At 35.3% G+C, this 22,074-nt stretch overlaps 1 protein-coding gene across 11 annotated transcripts; it reads right to left on the minus strand.

Annotated features, from left to right (window-relative positions):
• Positions 1-693: 693 nt before the first annotated feature.
• LOC141902747 (protein NDRG3-like) lies at positions 694-22,037 on the minus strand. Of its 11 annotated transcripts, none has more exons than XM_074790614.1 (17): positions 21,973-22,037; positions 20,148-20,252; positions 19,712-19,738; positions 19,474-19,488; positions 18,719-18,818; positions 18,485-18,605; positions 15,761-15,820; positions 13,174-13,215; positions 9,564-9,626; positions 9,317-9,377; positions 5,230-5,316; positions 5,042-5,119; positions 4,610-4,710; positions 4,317-4,376; positions 3,560-3,659; positions 3,165-3,252; positions 694-1,130 (listed from the first exon to the last, which is right to left on the minus strand). In XM_074790614.1, the coding sequence occupies exons 2-17, from the start codon at positions 20,241-20,243 to the stop codon at positions 1,036-1,038; spliced, it is 1,194 nt and encodes a 397-aa protein (XP_074646715.1). In that variant the 5' UTR covers positions 20,244-20,252; positions 21,973-22,037; the 3' UTR covers positions 694-1,035. The 11 variants fall into 11 exon arrangements, with proteins under 11 accessions (XP_074646715.1, XP_074646718.1, XP_074646720.1 ...); XM_074790617.1 differs by having other exon boundaries at positions 694-2,620; XM_074790619.1 differs by lacking the exon at positions 13,174-13,215 and adding an exon at positions 17,850-17,864.
• Between the last annotated feature and the right edge of the window lie 37 nt (positions 22,038-22,074).

The following is a 22,074-nucleotide window of genomic DNA, read 5'->3' on the forward strand; positions in this document are numbered from 1 at the left end:
AAAAATGACAATAATTTTGATTCAACCATAATATAATTTATAACACTGTCTATCATAACATTATGAGGTCATTGACATTCATTTCATTAACAATTTCAATATTTAACTAATTTTCATTGTTTTCATAGTCTACACCATTGAAAAATATATATATCAGTTATCTATATACAAGATTTTAATTTATACATATATTAGTTTCATTTATATTTCTAATAAAGCATTGAGCCTATGATTTGATAAACATTGCTTAACTCAGATTCACTGCATTTGAAACATCGTTGAATGTGAACTTGATGACAAGATTTTTTGCTCCCACCTGAATTAAGCAATGTTTACCCAATTAAGATAATTTCATTTCCACATATTTCATATTCATTTGTCCTGAAATACAACTGACATGCTGCTGCTACTGCTGCAAATACTTCATCTACAGGTAAACAGTACACAGTAATATGTATAAGACTATTTGAATATGGGCTGAAACATATGAAACAGAAAAACATTCATCATATTTGATCGGGTTCTTACTTCAAAATTATCAAGAAAAATAATTTCGACCATTCTAAGTGAAGAGATTGGAATGACGACATTTTAATCACAATTTACCCAGAAAAATTTATAACTCCATATAATGTTAACAATCCATCAAAGGTCCATAACATGTATTTTTTGAAGTTCATTCATTTCCGTTGCAATATTTTCAATTGAATTTTTTTATCCCTTCATGCACTTTTTGAAGCATTATATACAAAGAAGGCCTCAAAGACCTTTTGATTTCTCGTAAACCCTCCAACTAATGCAATGATCCTTTCAGCATTACGAGTTCAAGTCATTGGTAACGTTGATAGCATGTGATATGTATATAGAATAGGAACTTTTATCGGCCAATGGCTCCATAGATTAAATGCGGAACTAATGCACATAAAATCGTGCAACGTTTTGAAGGATCTCTTGTAAACCGGTGGTTAGTACTCAGTAAGAACCCTTGCATACATACATACATACATCGGACAACATCTATGAAAGGAGGTATAGCTAACAGGAAGCAGTACGAATTGGGTCATCCAGCAATGGTTCCTGATGTGCGGCAGTGCGTGCCGCGACGTACTTGCTCTGACTCAATGCTGGAACTGGAAAAAATTGAAAAACAAAAGACTGATAAGATTAGAAACTTAAAAACATGTATATAAATAGGTAGTACCTTAACAGACAGAAAACATGTGTGGGGAAATGAATAGAATGACTGTGGTCAGATGTATTTCCATATGAGTGGCAACTTAATCTAGCTTTCAGGCTGGTTTAAGTTTAACATACATATGTGGTCATCGGTAAATCCACAACCTGAGACACATTTCCAGGGCAACCAAATAAGATAGTTTGCTATAATATATCAATAGAACACTTTATACTACAGCCATGCACGAGAGTCATTTACTGGGACAGGGTGCATTTCAGCACATTCCGAGACGCATAACGAGCCTTTTTAGATAGAATATCAGTTTCACAACACCATATTTTACAATCCTCTGAGTTAAAATATCTAGAAACCAGATATTCATTGCTATAGATCTGAATTATACACAAATCAAACACAATTCAGAAATCTGTCCCGTTTTTAACAGTTATAAGATTACATCACAAAATGTATTTACAACTTTGCATTCTCATACTCTATTCAATAATATAAATAATGTTAACGATAAATAATTCCCTTTTTTCATATTTACAAAATCAAAAGTACAAATAATACACATTTCATCTACGTATGAATATAAAATTCTAATGACCCAAAACCTTCATTTCACTATATTCATTAAACGCAAAAATGTTTGCTTGTTATCTAGTAATGGCTGCTACATGTACTAAAATAATTGCAACAAGAATGATGATATCTGATATTTAGTACATGACACACGTTTAGCAGCATTGAATTCTATGTTTCTTACCATATTTAACATATACTGTTACAGAAAGCCAGACTATTAGTCCCAGCAGTCTGATTATAACAACAATAGCATGAAGCAAACAACATTGATTCATGTTATAATATATATCCTTTTTTCATAAGCATATCATTTATTGATATGGATATTCATCAATCCTTCAAAGGGTTGAAGGATTATGCAAATATTGAGGTTATATCTGTAAAGTCAGTGTTACCTGATGAGGCCTTTAACAATTTTTCAAGCATTTAATAACATCTAGATTAATTCACGAGGATTTAAATGCAGTAAATATTGCTTTTACCAACTTGATTAATATGGTACCTTGTTGGTAGGAGTTTACTGAAGCACACATGACCTTATTCTTATAGTGTGGCTTTAGATTGGAAATAGCAGGACTAGACTGCCTGTGCCCATTATGGTAACAATACTTTGAAGCATGTGTGGAACGTAACTACGCAATAATTTCTCATTGCAGAGTAACGTAAGAATCATAACTACAGTGATAACATTCTTGAGTTATGTGTGTACACGAATTGATGACAATTGTTTTTAGTTATGTACACAATTTTATGTACAAACAGTGAAATTATGTGAAGTTTTTTAAGCTGAACCAACGTCTTGGCTGACAGCTCGACCAAGAGATGGCCGCTGCTTCGGTCCTTTCAAAGCAGGCACTGCAAATGAACAAACACATTACAAATAAGAGACATGTGTTAAAGCAAGGCGAATTTCCATAACCGTGATCAAATCTGAAATTACTCATATGAAAAGGAGAAATGTTAATGCTGGCAAATATAAAAAGATTATGATAGTGAAGGATACAAGCAAAATTCATATGCATGTTCAATTGTATAGACTAAACAAACTTGAAACTTGAAGTAGCAATCTCTCCTTTCCATATTAAACATCGATAACAAGGAAAAATTTGATGAAAATATATAGTGCTCGGAAATCTAAACCAGGTGCTGAAAGGCATTTAAATGAGCTATAAGACAATTGAACTGTGCATGATGTAATTCATTCTCGTCATTGATGTGTATTATTGAAGAATCAGTGGGAAGGGTTCCTACATCCAAGAATAGGTGTGTCACTTCCAAAGAAATATCATCACATGAAATCGTTGATGAAGAATGTTGTTAGCATGTTAGGAAGGATAGAAAAGACCCTGTATACCGTATACATAGAGGGTCGTATTAAAAATATTTTAATATAACGTACCATGTCCCATTCCTTGGAGGAATAATCGGAATGCCTCACACACTTTAGTTGGTTGTTCTTCAAGGGCCATACCACCGCAATCAGATATCTAAAATGTGTTGAAAATACAAAAACATTATCAATTCTAGCCCATTATACGCTGGGTAAGAATATTAGATTATGCGTGGATAACTCTGTGAAAGCTATAAACTAGCATTTTTTGTAGTGCGATGATTTTATCTAGCTAGATGTCAGTATTTGCTCGCAATAAAATGTTCCCATTAGCATTTTGTAATCAAAGGGAGTACGGTAGCTGATAGATTCATGGACGCAATACAATATTGGTAGCCACGGCTCATCAGGAAAGTGCTGCTCACACTACGAAATATTAACAGGTTTTCTCCGCCAATGTTTACCTTCATCCAATTCGAGTTTACAGGATCTAATCTGCCATACATATTTACAGAGTCGTCTAAATGAGGAGATCCAGTACCAGCGACTAACATTATGTTACATCTGAATACAGAAATGAGTTATTCATAGATTCAATCACAAATCCGGGAGAATTCAGAAAAATGTGACATAGCTAAACCTGAGAACAGACAGACTCAAGTCTATCTATCTATTCCCGGTAAGGAATGATCAAGTAGAATTATAGGATGAATACAGAAGATTTTCCATGCGTTTACTGTACGTGAGCATGCATATTGATTGAGAACTCATTCACCGGTCTCAGAAGAAATACTGTATACCCACCACTGGAGTAAAATGATTATTATGTAAAAAAAAATACCTCAAGTGCAGAGTATGCTAAAACTAATATATGTATCCATATATAATGTGTGATGAAATGAAATTCCATGCATAAATTTAATCTACGCATGCACATCATCTAAAATTATGAAACAAAATGTTGAACACAAACACATTTTTCTTTCTGAAAGTAAAGGCTATGTTGGCTATAGACATTTAGGTTACCTGAGGGCATTTGTAAAGCTAGGAAAATAATTCATACATCATGATTTGACCGGGAAACATACAGGAATAAAGGCTTCATATCCGACTCAATCATTACTGATAGCATTCGTTCATCGTACTGATTATAAATTCTATATATCAAGATTTTCTTGCAGGTTACCAAAAAGTTTTACACAGCTGTGAACAAGAACTTACTTAAGAGATTTCACTTTTCTGAGAGGATCTGTGTTTCGAATGATGCCTAAGTCAGTTCGACTTGAAAGAAAAGAAACAATGATATCATCAAAACAGACATTTGTTTATTGGAGCATGGCATCATGTTAGTTGCTGCCTTGGATAAGACAGATGACTATAAGCGAATATTCCGGAATCAACTTTTTGTGTTTGACATGTGATCAGCAAATAAGATTGCTTAGTGGGTTTTCAAATTACGGTAAGACAATGATCCATAATGAACACTTTGTGTTGCATGCGTTGACAGTTCTTACTTGATGTATGAATCAATGAACATGGCCAGATTGTGAGGATTAATAGCTTTGATGTTCTCCTTGTACACTTGCACTAAATCATGATTTCTATCCTTCGTATCCTGCAAAACAACCTATCAAATTTACTATCATGATTGATATCGTCGGTTTCCGACAGGATTTTATGATTAAATGAAACATTTCTAACGCTTCAGTTAGCAGGTGTGTTCTAATGGCTTCGGCTCAAAGAGCATCATCTTTCAAATTTCATTAGAAATATTTCGCAGCAAATAAACACATCATGTTTGTCACAGCACGCGTCTTGCAATGTAAGGCTAATTCAATAAACTCTACATCAACGCATTTTCTTGGAAATTTCAAAGCTATTCACTCATAAAATAGATGCTAATCCGATGTAAATTGAACTGCAGACAGTACATGTAAAGAATATACCTTTCCAAACCAGTGCCAAAGTAAATATCCCTCTGTGAAAGCTGTGATGTTTCCTCCCTTTAAATACCACGTGTTCAGCTAAAATATGAAAAAAATATTATCATATACACTTTGTCTGTGACTGCTTCTACTGGTCATCTGCGATCTCATCAGGAATATAAATGAGAAGAACGATCTGGGTTATTCACCTTCTGATATGCCCATTCTGACCACCCTGTTACACCAGCAGTTGGATTAATGAGAAACAATGCATCAACTCTATCTGGATGAGCTAACTATAAAGAAACAACAGAATACATTTTGAGCAACAAGCTTTTTCATAAAATTGATACCGGAATAGGCCTATCTAACAAAGTAAAACTATGACTCCAGATAAATAGTCTTCCAGGTATTGATGTCTGTAGCACACTGTACACTGCATAGATTATTAGACTTAAACTGGAAATCACAAATTAATGCCTCGAGGAGATTTAACTGAAGAAGCTGTCCTACAAGAACCAGTAAATTGCTATCAGTTAATGGAGACTTTATAGAAGCAATATAGTCATTATCTTAAGTAGTTGGCATTAATAGAAAAACGCTATTAGCCTAGTTGTCTAATGGTATGAAGTCTTTGAAGGATTGGACGTGATTTTGGTCGTTCACAGACAAACTGGCTGGCATACATCGTGGGTGGACATACAGAAAATCAATGGCAAAATCAATACCCAGCGAAAGGTTACCTCATTAATGAATGTCTGCTTCTACGATTACGGGATGTCACATGGAGCAATAAAATGCGGGCGGGTCTATCAACAAGCCAGACACAAAATGCATGTTTTATGACCTGATCTTTTTAAGATAGTTGTTTGGTCTACAACATGGAAATGAAGGAGATGAAGAAAACCTGAATAACTAACTGACGATCACGACTACAAACACAAACAGTGACGCTTGATTTTTAAGGATCGATGCAACTTTATCATTTGTCATATATGTCTTAATCTCAGCGAATCTGCAGCCAGTTTTTAGTCATAACAATAGAATGAATGAGCACGGTGGTTCATTTGACAAATAGATAAATGATAGACACAACTCGAAATGACAAGTTTAAGTATCTAACCACAGGACAGATTAAGGATGTATTAGATAAAGATTATAGATTTATGAATGCAGTAATCAGTTATTAGCTCTATCCAAGGTCTATTTCTCAGTGCAATACACAATTTCCGCAATGATATCATCTTATAATTTACTTGCGATTAATGTAATAAATCGAAGCAATTGATTATACACAGTACCAGGGTGGTGTGTGGGTGATACCAGACAAACCGAGACATGGCTTTGATCTGCACATACTGCATACTGCTACAAAGGAACCTTGTTACAACAACTTCAGGGAACCAGAAAATATGTTCGTTATAACCGATAGTTCATTATATCCAGTATGAAATCGTTAAAATTGTCACTCTTGGGATGAAATATTAGGTTTGTAATAACCGATGAATCATTATATCTGAAGTCATTAGAATGAGGCTTCACTGGACGTGTTACCTGCGCTATCAAATTTGTCAGGAAGCATATCAAAATGAAGCATGAAAATCAACTGCAGGTTTGCAGCATAAGAAGTTTTTTCCAATATGATTTATGTATTTCTTTGCGTTATGAAAGGAATACTTGAAATATTCCCAAAAGATAAACCCGAGGTGTCATGTGAATACAGTACCCAAAGGGGAAATAAAATCCTCCAATAAGTAGACTAGAATCAGATTCCTCATTGCGTAGGTGGGTGTAGCTGCAATACAAATCGATGTTAACAACCACAAATCATCAAAGCAGGCAGAAAAATCTCTCACAATAACAAGAGCTTCAAAGCGAATGAAATCAATGGATTAGATTAGGTTTTGTCCAGATTCATTTATACAGATGCACGTCTGTGACCTTCATTCAACAATAACCTTGCTCCGACAGTTCATCCATTAGGTTTAGTTGCCAAGATACAGACGACATGGAGAGGCAAACGATTTTCCGTTATGGCTGTGCAATTCCGGCAATGGCTGTTTATTCGTTTATTGCTGGGTTGATTACACCCAGTTGGGTTTACTTTCATCCCTGGCTCGTATATTCTGTAGAGTGCTGAGAATCTAGTCGCGTTCATCCAATTATTACTGATGCATCATGCAGCGAGAGTCTTTCTATTTCCATCAAATTGATTCAAAAGGTCATCAAACATACTTCGAATAAGGGCAACAAAATTATCAAACTACAATATGCATACAATATACCGGGTAAAATCGATTATGATCCAAGGAAGGCTTCCTTTAAGAATATATGGTGGACAGATTGATGAAAAATTGGTCTGTTGTTTTCTGAACTTTTGGAAGAATTATCGAAATATCTTCTTTGACCCATAATTGAACTCTGATTACACGACATGCAATTGACTAATAAAGGCGACATATAAATTCTTTGATCTGAGCACGCGTGGAGCGTGGAGAGATGTTCGTCGCTACTGGTTGCAGTGGCACGCAGAGAGATGACATTTTAAGCCCGTGACTTTATTGCACGTATCAATCAATTTTGTCTCGAACAAACTTTATAACTGACACAAATCACATTATTTCATGTCGTAAAAACATGAGACACTCAGCTCGCATATGCCCTGTGAACTGACGAGATTATTCACAAAACGTCAAGAAATTTGTGAAGTTCAATAAAATCTTATTTTCGATAGGAAAGCCCCTCGTAATGGAAACTCATTTAACGAGAGGGAATTCTTGAAGGATCTTAAACAATAAAATGTGCCACGAATAGCAGCCATTTCAGTGCCATTCCACTGGCTGATCCTGCCCGTTATGTCTTATCTATAGCCTGCCAATGAAATGCAGCATAGCATTATTCATGGAATGTACTGACAAGAATTTGTGACTGTCAAGTCTGACGTTATATTAGAAAAACAATTCAGTGACTGCCTTCTTCCGTATCATGTATATTAGAGGGACGGTTGAATACAATATTCCTCTATTTCCCGAGAGAAATGAACATCTACAGAATCTTACACAACAACATGGCAACAGTTTCAATACAAAAGATTTAATGAGCTGTCAATTTCGAGAAGATTGGCTTTAAATGAGAACCAAGATGTCCGTTATATAAATGACTCTGTGTCCATACGGCTGTAGTGAGCCTGTCACTAGGAGAATCTGGATTTTGTTGCCATTATGACCAACTATTTGAATGATTGGAAATGTCTTTAGAATGATGACGATATACACGTAGGTATCCGGTAATAAAACTCTGATGCACTGGAGAAAACACTTCAAAAACTATTAGTAGCAATTGCATTAGGCCACACAGCTAATGGAAACTAGGAAGACAACTTATCTATGAGTTGCAAGTGTCGGGCTTAGGTCGCTTAATATTCTACGAAAGCCATGAGCAGTTTCATTCAAAAACGCAGACGAAACCTTAGACACTTAAGACATGAAGATCATCTCTTCGGGAATCTCACAATGATAATGATTATCGCAAAATCGAGACAACGATAAAAGTGCATATGAATAATCCATATAAAAACCATACATTCTGCCAGGGACGGAGATACAGTGTACATATTCAGACCTGGATCTATACATTCGCAGCGATTCCGAGCACGGAGCAATTTCTCATCGGAGTGTCTGTCGTTGTAAATGATAGTCCATCGATGAATAAATCGGCAAAACGTTCGTGTATTGACAATACTGATATTACATTACTAGCTTGTCACTAGCACGATGCAAAAAAACATATACCGCGCAATAATCTAATCGCTCTCATATACAGAATATCATTAAAAAGATACATAGGCATACGGGTAACACGAGAATATTCTTTCTTAAAGAGGATGACATACAAGTACATATACAATCATTCCCGCTTACTCTTTATCCGACAATAAAGTTGTTTTCTGCTAGATATCAAGCTATGATTACGATTAGAAACTATGAAATAAACTGGATATCAGTTGTGTAATTACGTATAGAATCAAAGTTAGTACACGTATATTTATATATATATATATATATATATATATATATATATATATGTATATGTATATGTATATGTATATGTATATGTATATGTATATGTATATGTATATGTATATGTATATGTGTATATATATATATTGTATGGATGTACTACAGTCAAGTATTAGGGAATAAGGTAAAAGATATCAATATCAGGCTCCTGGTTTTTTACCAGCTCATTTATGATTGACAGCAGATCAATTAAAAGACGGATAGATTATATACTTACAGCTAGTCTGCTGAGAATATTAGCACCAGCTCCGACGCCAAAACCAATGATAGCACGGATACTGAAATACAAATCGCCAATCAATCGAATCAATAAAATGTGACTCTTATCGATCTATCATCGATTATTTCACAGTTCCGTAAAACTGAATTCTGAATCATGTCTTCACAGTTGTCATCTTTACACATATCATACTCGGATTAGACTAACGAAACCAATAATTTTGTACTAGAGCATGTAAACTTACTTGTAAAACTGTAGTACTGGCACCAACATTTCAGCGAGTTGATCCATAGTAGGATATCCAGACCTATAGATTAAAATATGTTCAAAAATAGAGTTAAGTTTAAGCTGAATTAAATTGTCTCTCTGTTATCTCATTGAATTTTGGTCTATATATTTCAATTGTAATTTAATCATATTAAACCTATAGTTAACTTCAACTTATGAATATGATAAAATCTAATGAATTTATCTATCATGAATCAAGTAGTCAACAAATGTCAACAAATGATTGAGAAGCACAGTTTCGTAATTGATCAAAGAGAGAAAAAAGTGAGGGATGTTTATCAGAACAATGGGATCAGTGTGTATTCAGTGTAGTTTTGAAACCCTGTTATACGTGGATATCGAATTTCCAACTGAGCGAATTGAAATCTGAATATACAATCCTTCTATGGTTGAAAGTCGGAATTTCTCAGAAAAAATTACCATCGATCACATAACAAGGTTTCAAGTTTGTGTTCGAATTCAGAAGCTTATACATATTTCTAACTAATACAGGTGTCCACTACTCGGTCCTAACATAGAGATATAATAACCTATACGTAAATAAATGTTATATCTCCACGGAAAAACGACGAGGCCTTTTAGACTATATAAGCAGTGTCGAGTAGGTCTCGTTGCTAGATGCTGGATGGAAGAACAGCTCAGAAAAATGCAATAATCCATATTTCATCATAAAACATCGATTCAATTAATGTTTGAACGGCAAAACTTCAGTCACTGAAACAGTCATCTCTACAGGGACAATAGAGCAGAGAGAGAGAGAGCGAGCCTCTTGATGATTAATAGCATTAAAATTATCTGAAAACTCGTTTATCAGTCAGATGAAAGAACTATGCGTAGCGACACTTTCAAATCAGGAAACTACAGCGTCGAATAGACGGTTTGGAAAAAACTCAGCACCTTGGCACATATCAGGAGCGGGTTCCATAGCCGTGGCTTAGACTTCAATCTAAGTTCTGTAGCCGATCTAACAACTTGAGACACGTCCTAAAATTCAAGACAACTTTTGGACTGTAATTGACAACAGCGGCCTACGATCGGTGATGTTTACGTATTACGACTGTTTCCGTTCTACCGAAGCGGTATTCACGGATTAGCTGGCGATGTATCTGAATGTGTGACAATTCGGATCCCGCTGATAACAAGTTGATCAATAGAAAGCAGATGAACTTCAACGTCTCAGCGTAAATAACCCGGCTACGTTCGCTGAATAATACCAAACATCATTCACTGATCGATCGACATCAAACGAAAGCAAATTCAGATGATTCACACAAACTTATGCTACAAGAATATAATTGTCATCTCAATGCAGCAGCTCGTTAACATATTTTGGTCAATTTCTATATAGGGTAGATTGAAAATCAAAATCGATCTTAATATATTCTAATGCCTTTTTGTCCATGCATGGAAACGTCTGTTAATGCACTAGGCAATTCATGCAGAAAATGCAGGTATATTGACCAATACTAATTATAGATGCTGGAACAACTAATTAATGACGCATAGGAAGGAACAAATACTGAATCTGCAAACTAATCACATAACCAAATAGAGAAAGCTTCACTCTCCTTTCTATTGGTTTGTATTAACGCCAATCCAACCATGCTCATCCCAAATGAAGACTTATCGAGACTACTAGACACGCGTGCAATCGGATGTTACCGGCACTCGCGGGTAAGATAAGATTTCTTACGAAACGAATCATCTAAAATTTCTGTACAAACAAATTTCCAGCGCGAAATCCTCGAGGAATTTCTCTCGCAAAAAGAAATAAGTCAATTACGGTTCATACGCCGAGCATTACAGCCGGCGTCAACGGGGTTGATATAAAATCATCACCATGGTCTATAGCTCTCTAGAGAAATAGGGAGAACCATTTGGGCTAATCATGGCCGTCCACGTACATTAATCTCAGATATCAATCACACACCGAACACATCGTAAAGAGCACCAACCATTTTGGCCATTTACGTTACCATGGTTACAATATCGGCGTCGATGCGTAAGAAAATTCAATCTTTAATTCGATCTCAAAACAATGTGAGTAGATAAAACCTGGTAGCCCGGCGCAAGGCGAACAACATGACATCCACAGGGAAATCGTGGTTATCATATACGAAGTTGGAGCCGAATATGATATCATTCATACAACACAGACCAAACTACCCAGGTGTCTTCCTTTGCAGTAGTTTTCAGCGCAACTGATAGTAATTATTCATTGAAAATAGTAATTCAATTGGATTAGAATTCATTCCGTCCGATTTTCAGAGTCATTTGATAAGTTTGATAGTTATCGAGCTCGCAAAAGAGTAATAACTACTCGTAATGCAAGTCAGGTCTGTGTAACACCTCATGTTACCATCATTTTCACCTTGGATACGCAATAAATGAATGTAAAAAGAAACTGGATCACAGCTACGTCCATCTTGTTCTAATGCATATAATCAATGTAGATTTCTTTCGGCATTTGACATGTTTTAGCCCTTAGATTAACAACCTCTCGGCAGTAATTCTCGTATAACGTTCAATGTTTGATGGATGTGCCTGTGCGCCTCCGTTAGACAGGTTTTAATGCAAATATCTAACTTGATCGCTGCCATTATAGAAATGATATCCGGGCGGCGGTGGCGTGATGGTGACACTAATGAATACATAGAAGAATTTTGAAAAAAATACGAATGTGATGGGAGCAAGAAAAAATAAATTCCATAATGTATCAGTCAGGATCTATGACATAGTCTCTTAACGAGATCCTAGAAGGTTCTCGACCATCTTCTTCTACAGTAGAATTCACTTCATACTAATGACTAGGCAGGGTCTGCCAGATTTCTCCAAATTAAGTAATCTGACTTATGAATAATAGTTTACATGGCTCCAGGATAAATGAACCAAATATTTCATCCCAATCAAGTGAAAATCCGGATTTAAAAAATGTAAAAAAAGTGAGTTCTACTGAATAATGTTTACAGATAAAATAGAGCTAAGCATGTAGTTAACAGATAATGTCAAAGCTCTATTGTGAAAGTGAAGCCATTTCTTATTGTACATTCAAGGGCGAATCTAGGATTCTCTTTAGGACCTTGAAATTTGCTCTTAATTCAAAAAGGGCAGATTTGGCAATGCGAGGGCTGCAAACAAAACATTGGTGGGGTTCTGGTCTCCTTTCCATAGAAAATTTAGGACAAACTTGCTTTTCTTTCCCTCATCAGACCCCATTTGGATTCAGAGAACTCAAGACTATTTCGTCCACCACAACCAAGAAACCGAAAACCAAATGTGTACAATAAAAAAGGCCGAATGTAGACTTTACAAATTTGCAAGGCATCCACTACAAGCATGGTGTACATGCAATCTGAGATACAACAATTTTCTCTGACTGACACAGGCTTCGGTCATCTTACCTAGAACTCATCCAGAATACATCGACAAAGCCATCGGAAATCATTCAGATATACATGATATATATAAATATGTATCTTAAAATGCTTTGTGGATACATTTTGGATGAAACCAAAACCAGCAGCACTGGCAGTCAGTGAAGAGACATTTAAAATGTTACTACAAACCAATGATGGGATGATGGATCTCCTTTGTCGACACTTTCACTCCTGTTTTTATGCCAAGAATGCACAGCAAGCAGAAATAAGACAAAAAGCGGTTAGTTTGACACATCGATGACAATAATAACAATAATATTCAGTTACAATATCATAAACTTACAACACCTGGGATAAAAAACAATTATTTGATACTGAAAGTTGATGATGATTTAGAGAATGATACAAGTCATTTATTTACACTATACTTTGGAGCTAATCTACACGAACATTTATATTACGAATCCCATGGTAGATAAGCCCGGAATTGCGTGAAAGTCTGTATTGAGAGAAAGGTTAAACTCCGGAAACCGAGGACATAAATAACAGTTGATATTCAGAATAAGCGGCATTGGCCGAAGAATGACTTTTATGTAGATTAACGTAAACTTGTTGACAATGTTGTCGAGAGACAATCAGAATCGTAAAAACCGAGCCAAGTCTCTTCGCAATAAATTCTGTATATCACTGTCTGAAAACTACGTACCACCCAATTCCCCATATCTCATTAAACATGCTAAATCGATGATCTTATCTATTTTATTTATAGGAATTCACACATTTTTTGGTATTCCAGAGAAATAAACATCGACGCAGCGTTCTTTCTATGTCTGATTAAGAGTATAACTTCGCCCCCTCTATTTATTCTAGCTAGCTATTCAATTTGATCATTAATCACTACTGTGGCGGTACACCATTGCTGTTTTAGCTGATTGATTGCATAACAAACGCCTGATTGCTTCATATTGATTCGCATGATGTATTGATGAATACATGAATTTTACAACATAACATTCGACATTTTCCCAGTTTCCAAACAACGAAGTGAAGGGTATTTACATTTTTGTCACCAGCCTGACCTGATGATTAATGATTACTTAAGCTGAAAACCAACTTGATGTTGATATACATATCCGGTAATACTGAATTTACCAATTTAACTGCCACTAACAGAATCAATGGCTTTCCAAGGTATGCAAATTCCCTTCTGTAGCCATTCAATGTCTAGGCATTTGTAGAACACGCTCTAACAACATTTTTTTTTAGATATGCTTTGGCTCATTCGTTCCTCAATATCTAATGTCCAGCAATAAGACCGAACAGATTTCATCAGAAAATGGAACCGAGAGAATACGGTAGTCAAAAAGTTAAGACCAGCTCTCGAAGTTCTACTATCGACGAATCAAATGGCAGCTGGTCAAAACCTATATTTTCAGTTGGACCACCTTTTGGTAGCCGGCACACATATTTTTTTCATCAGATGATCACAATTGAGGAATTGACAAGCCGTGTACATCTACATTTAATTTACAACAGCTAATGTTACCTGATCGAGAAAAGTTTCTTGTCTGTATTAGTTTTGTTTGGGGTTCCAGTTGTACTGTAATTTACAGTATGATGTTAATGTTAGACCCTGACTAAACTACTGAATTTTTCTCTACCATTAGAATGACTATTCTTTTATATATATAATATCATAAGTTGCACAGTTTAATAAATACACATTAGTTCATTGATTCGAGTATGAACCTCTGAAAATGAAATAAATATCCACCGATAAAATCATTCAAAGAAGTTGATACAGCATTCTCCCTGCATTCGGAAAAAATATTCTTCCATATTTTTGCTTATGATTTAAGAATAGTACGTTAAAGAAGAAAGAATAGATGAGAGAAGATAGTGATAGAATTCTAACGAATCGAAACTAGGTACAAAAAAGGAAATAAGCACGGTAATAAAATGTATGAGTAAATTATACACCAAGTCATAAGGTTAGAGCTTTAGAGGTATTAGAAAGACTAGCTCCATAGTCTGTTAAAATAATAAAGAGGTGACCACGGAAAAACTGACCACAGCACAGCTCATTTGTACACCTAATTTGATCTATGAATCTGCAACATCAGATACTGCCTCAAAATACAGCCAGCTACTGATTAGCTTCCTCTATGCAATACAGCAGCCCCTTCCTACGGAGTTTTATGGCTCATAAAGCATAGATTGAAGAATGGTGGAAGCTACTGATGCCGATCTATACCAGGAATGCATAGTTTCAAAACTGGACGCCATAAGATATTCAAACAGTTCGTTAAGTCTGAGAGAACCACGAATTTCATAGCATTGCACATTTATGAACTACGCTGTGGTCGGAAACAGAAAATAATGACAGACCTAAACATTACCAGCGTTTACCAGGTTTTATACAATAGTCTTTTCATCCATCAATAAAAGCCATATCATTCAGAGCTGCTCAACCAAAGCACAATAAGAAGGTTTTCTTATACACCGTATACACAAGACTTGAGATAAGACCAGGCTTTTACTAACACCAACCTAAGCATCAAGCCCATTACAAGGACTTAAGTGATTCTTGTGCTCTGCACCATGTTGCTTTGGATCTATCCATCTGAACTTCTTGCAAAGCTATAGGGCTGGCTCAGTTATGATATACGTAGGTGATAAATTTGAAAAGACCCGATAAACCACGAAGAAATAATGAACAGTGATGGTATAGAAATTACACTATTCACAGCAAGTTAGCTCAATCAGTGCTCTTTACCTGGTCGTTTTAGAAGCGTCGGTCAACAGACTTGCTTTTTCATCTCTTTTCGCACCATCACTGGGAAAACATGCACAAGATTAGAACAGAAATATTCTCAAGACTCAATTGATAAACGTTTACGCAAAGAAAAATAGCGTGACAAAAAGGAAGGTTGAATAAGCATCAAATACGTAGGCGGGAGGCTATCCTATTCGGTCGTTCATCTACATGGCTAACAACAAAAATCTACACTATGATCATTTTTATTTTAGGAGGATTTTCCATTTGACCACTGCATGTCGAAACCATTCACCCATAGAAGACAAAATTGTAATGTATTTATTGTATACCTCCCTCATGCTATGTCAGCAGTAGCGATGGAAGGAAAAGTACCTAGATTTGTTACAGCATTCTGCGTTTGCTTTCATTAAAGATGAAATCTTAAGTAACATTGGGTAAATTCTGTGTCCAATAAAAACAAGACAGAATCTAAAATCAATAATTCATAGCTAGACTCGCGAATCGAGGAAGTCAGGGGTCCCGGGAGAGAATGTTCTGGTAATCTGGAGAGTTTCACGCATCGGGGAAACATTTCTAATAGAAAATGATACAACAAAAAAAAACAACAACAGTATAAAACAAAAATGTCTATGAAGAAGCCATATCTTGTTAAATGCAAAGTAGATTGAGTGATGAAGTGCTGAAGAATTTCTTAAGTTCACATACAATGCACTAATCCTTAGAATGCGGAAAATTTTCAAATATCGATAATTCATAACAGAACACCGAGTTCTCTTGAATCAACTGACAAATATTTCCTCTCATGCCGGGAATACAAGCAAAACATTCGTGACAAAGAGCGGCTTGCGCGGAGTTCCGATCGGAGAATATTAGCAATATCTTACTTGATAGATGCCAAAGCAATCATCGGCTCCGTACCCAGTTTACCAGGCACACGCAAATCAAACTGGTATTTCTTGTAGAAATGACGAACAAATCAATGACTTGAATAATGAATTACATTAAGTCTGATGAAATTATGCTACAGATTAATACCGGTAACCAACTGTTCATTTCAGAAACAGCACCGAATGAACTTACAGCCACAGACAAACATTAAATCAGTTATTTCAATTCCTTGCAACTCAAGAGTTTTCACACAAGATAATAAATTTACTCTCTTGAAAACATGGCCGATTCTGGGACTTCACAAGACACACGAGAAAACAGAAATCAACACCTTCATCTTATCAAAATCAACCTTTTTAAATCCCAAGTCGTTTAAAGGAAACCCCTGAATTGTGTTTTAAAACTGGTAGAATTGAGCGTACCTTGCGTTAATTAATGAGCTATCATCATCACACATTACACAAGCATCCGCCTGTCGAATTTAAATTTGCAACGATCCATTTTCAGTTCAATGCCGTAAAGATTACTCTTAATAGCTCCATTCAATATTCCTGAATTATTAGTCCGAGAGCTCGTTTATTCTAATCGTTTAGAAACATTAATGACCGTCGACATATATCATTTTCTGAGGTGTTGGAAAGTCGAGATCGTTGATTAAGTTAGTTTAATTATTGATTAATGATCAGGGCATCAGATACAATAGAAATCTCATTAAAATCACGCGGTTTAAATTTGAAAATCTGATTAAAAAGAAAATTGATTACACACATTTGAAATGCGTACGTGTGATTGATTACAATGAGTGCTGACAGGATTTCATATCATACGCTAATCAGACAGAAAATCTATACCTACAACTATGATTCGATTAAATTATGCCGTATATCATTTCCTGATGATTGCGGAAAAAAAAGGTGTGATCATTTCATCAGTCGAGTAGAAGTTTAAAAAGGTTAAAATGGGGCAAACCATGCACGAAAATCATACTGTTTTCATAATACCAGTACATCAATACTAATCATAAAAAGTGATCAAGCATCTTATTAAAATAGAAGGAAAACCGACCTAACTAATCATATAGTAATAATAGTATATATATAATGTAATCAAAAAGTACATGTAGTATGAAGACAGCTTAGATTTGTACTAAAGGTAATAAGTTTGGACAGAAGACCCTGACCTTTTTCAATGAACTTACCCATATATATCAATGCTAATGATGATAGAAGTACATAGATTAGTATTCAATATAACTATCTTTGATGATAGGAAGATTACTAAATCATCGAACAGAATATTGAACATATCATAAATTTGTTAATAAAATTTAAAAAAAAAAAAACTTGACATAATTCAATTGAGAACTGAAGCCATGAATCAATTAAAGCAATTAACTAGAACAAAAATTTCCAAAGCCGCGAGACAGCTCACTACACTGTCGCATAATCGCTTCGAGAGGAGTAAACACAAGAGCTGCCAGTCACAGATGAGCAATCCACACCTGGCATAGTCGCAGCTAATTTGTTTACTACGTATCTCTCAACGTATCTCTCAACAAAAGCCGCAATAACAGAAACTACTTATCAAAATCAAACCTTGGTAATAGTGTAGTTAAAGATGCGGATTCAACTACATATTTACGTGAAGATACGCTCTTAGCTTTAACAGCCGATTCACTAAACACATCAAACAATATTAACAAATGATGCTTTTGAAACATTAAAAAACCTACTCGGGAAAAACACAGTACGTAAACCAAACTAAATATTCCATGTATCTTCAAATCAATACGAACTTATCAATCTATCAGGGTAAAACTGTGAAACGTCTCACCTTTGAGTTAGAGGTACAGCACCTTCCTGCTGCCCAGGCGCATTCACATGGTATACACAGAAGTGACGTAAAATCGGTTGCATTTCGGAATAGTTAAAAAATCCCTGGAAACATGTAACATCTGAAAAAAAAAATTTAGTTAGAATCTGAATGTTTGGTCCATGATAAATCCAGTTAAATAGGACTCACAACCAAGAATATCAGGTTCTCTTAGAAAGTTATACATATACTTACGATTCATTCCGATGTCATGGTAAGTGAGTATAGCTGGTTTGGATCTATCCCCTTGAACTGCAACATGTATGAGACCATATGGTGTTTCAATATCATCTTCCTAAAATGAAATGATATAAATTATAAATCGAGAAGCATTTTTTGATGATTCTAACGAAGTCTACAACTACGGTCAATAATTAGAAGAATGTATTGTAAATGAATTGGTTCAGAGGCAAATATTTTGTCCTAAAAAGATTCATTACGCGTATCTTTAAATAACAAGGAATGGAAGTATTTAGATGATCATTACATCAAGCAATCATACAGTTAAAATTTCAGTGGTTATTGGGTGAGGTTTTTTCCGGTGTAAGTTACGGAGGTGCAGTAAGCCTAGTGAAATCCAAGAAGTATGCGCATAAAAAGACTGATAAAGACTCTCATAAAGGCCTGTCCGTAGTTCAAGAAGCTTCTTGGAACAATTCCTGATTTTAAATAGAAATTTTCTGCGCAATGAATAAACCCACTCAATTTGACACACAAGCCTTGTTCCTCTGTTGACAGCCAAATACCTTATGTCAAACTAAACCCTAAAGCTGAAAAGCTACCGTATGGTAATTATGAGTGGATTATATATTAATGTTCTATGTCAGTAACCATGATTTTAGATGTTCATATCGTTAGCTGGTAAATGGTTAATAACAATAGAATCATGTAAATGAAAACTCCAATAGATAATCCATAATGTTGTAGAGTATATTTATCCTGCTACTCACCTTACTCGACCGTTCCTGGATAAAAAGAACAGGATCTCCGTAACATATAGAAATTATATCGAAAAGGAATTCGTGCATTGATCATTCTATCAAGGACTGGTGGTAAATATATATATATATATATGCATAATTATTCAAAATCTAGATTATGGTATTTCAATAATTCTAATTTCATCAATCAGAATATTTCGTGCTTCCTCGAGGAACAAATTACTAAAATTTCTCTAATTGAACTCACCAACAAGTCACCTAAGTACGTATTTGCCTATAAATACACAGTTTCATATCATCTTTCTTTCATATTTAGGATTTTCAGTAGCATCGATATCAATATTTTGCAATGCTTTTTTGATAACAAGAAAAAAAAAGTAAATCAAGAATTTCCCAGGTTAGCCAGGCCATTTTTAAAACATTCTAAGGATGATCGATCACGTAAAAAGCTTTAGAGCGAGGTATTCATCTTCTCTCGCCAGAGTAAAGCCGTGAAAATTTCTCTATACACACAACATATTGATTGAAATAACAATCCAAAACCCACAAATTCCCGAAGGACGTTCAGTCATTAGATTTTGAAAACATAGGCTACATAGATTTTCGATAAACTAAAACTCTAAATGTTACCAGAACCCAAGTTACCAGATAAGAGAATATTAGTGATATTTTTGAAAATGTACCTGTAATATGTTATACGATGGATCTTTAAGTACTCGTGGTTGAGTATCATGTAATTGTATTCCTGATAATTCAATCTCTGTCAGTTTTTCTGCCATTTTGTTCGTCTGCAAATAAATAAGGGCTATCATTACAGGCTGACGATGAAATGAAATTAATATTTGAAAAGAGAAATTGCATCATAAAACTCACAAGCTAATGGTGCAAAACCTTATCATTTAGGCTAAATAAGCATATATTCTATTTCAGCTAGTACCTGAACTATTCGCTAATCAAATGGACTTAAAATTTCAAAATAAATCCTTTGTAATGAAGCCCACTGGGCGTGTCAAACTCAAAACTTACATCTTGAATATCCATATTAGAATTAATTCTTATGTAACATTCACTATACAAATATCATTCCTTTGGGACGCAGTAAATCCAAAGAACCTCACAGTGCGCCCAAGTAAATAACCTTTTTTTTAGAATTAACAACAAACTCAGTTTGTTCCGCTGCTAGATACTGATGTAACTAGCTGCAGCCTTTTATTCTTTGTCTATCTGATTTATCTATTTGATAGATGGTAGTGACACATATTGAGTGGCTGGGAAGATACTCTTCAAGCATTCCCACACAGACCAATACAAATTGTAGTGACTGATTTCGACAAGAAAACATGGTAAGAAAACATCAATGACTGGGTGAAATATACAATTGTTTTTCAAAATACCCTTGCCAAAATGGAACCAGGTCCCATACAGATGAAAAAGCTATAACTGGTGGGTACTGGCTGGGCAAGGGCCAGGATTAGTTCCAGGACAAGTTTGTTGATTGCCACAATGGGCATGTGCGAATCCACTGAATCTGAACTAATTATAGACTGTAGGGCCTGTAACAGAGGTAAGTTCGAAATCTTTCCGAAGAGTGGTTGTTCCTAAAAATCGGTTAAGAATGACTGACTGAATGCCACCATGGAAAACCAGTTTTACTTCCAGGCTTGTGCAGTACAGGCAGATTTTGCCAATTTTCTTAGATTGATAGAACAATTTAATGACATTATAGATAATCAAACCTCCAATAAACTATTCAAACTGTCGTGGCAGAAATTCCTTGGTCCTAAGAAAAACCTTTCTTGAAATGGATCAGCCCGAAGTTACAAACTCTTTAAATGACACTTTCATCGGACTATATGGTGGGGAGTTGGCTCCACTGTTTATATGGTACCTAGGATACTGTGAGGGGGTCAAAAAAGTTTACAAACCTTTTTGACCCCCCTCAAGTGTCAGGGGCCAGTGGCAGTGTGGGAGTTGAGCGAGAAGGGGTGACTTATATCGATATACTCATTTTTATAATCCTTAATACTAGCCTATAACATCTATACTACGTTATTCACTGTAAACAATATAGGCCTAAAGCAATAAACGTATTATTTTTCAAGGTGTCAATAAACTGCCAAGTTAGTTTCCTCACTTGTATTTAACATTAACTTGTTGGTCAACGACAACTAATTTGTGAATGGAATTTTATCCAGTTTTTCAGCCGCAACCATTAGGCAGATATACAGAAAATATTTTGGATTGAATTGTAATATAGAATGACGACAGCTTCCTTTTAATCATAAGAGACGTATAATATTGTAAGGTCATTGACGGCAGATTTTGGTAATTAGGATGACTACCTAACCTACGCGTGTGTAAGAAGATTTGCGCAGTTAGACCACTTGAGAGAGGAAAATCTGAAGTTTTTTCAATGGAGATTCTTTAAACCATATGTATCGTAATTTACTATGATGAGAATACCGAATAATAGATTTACCAGAGACTTGACCACGTTTATTTAGTTACCTTTAGAGTTTATAAATTCACGTCTTCACTTCTAGGATTTTTACTTCCGCATTCGCTACCCAACCTTGACATTGGCTCACGAAATGTAAAACCGAATGTGAT

Source organism: Tubulanus polymorphus, chromosome 3 (assembly GCF_964204645.1).
Source record: "Tubulanus polymorphus chromosome 3, tnTubPoly1.2, whole genome shotgun sequence".
In the NCBI taxonomy this organism is placed as follows: Eukaryota; Metazoa; Nemertea; class Palaeonemertea; order Tubulaniformes; family Tubulanidae; genus Tubulanus; species Tubulanus polymorphus.

Coding starts and splice junctions, on each gene's coding strand:
- LOC141902747 (XM_074790614.1), bottom strand. CDS start 20,243: ATGGCAGAAAAACTGACAGAGATTGAATTATCAGGAATACAATTACAT. Junction 13,216..15,760: donor GACGCTTCTAAAACGACCAG/GTAAAGAGCACT, acceptor GCATAAAAACAG/GAGTGAAAGTGTCGACAAAG. Junction 9,627..13,173: donor GATCCATCATCCCATCATTG/GTTTGTAGTAAC, acceptor TTTAATCTATAG/GTCTGGATATCCTACTATGG.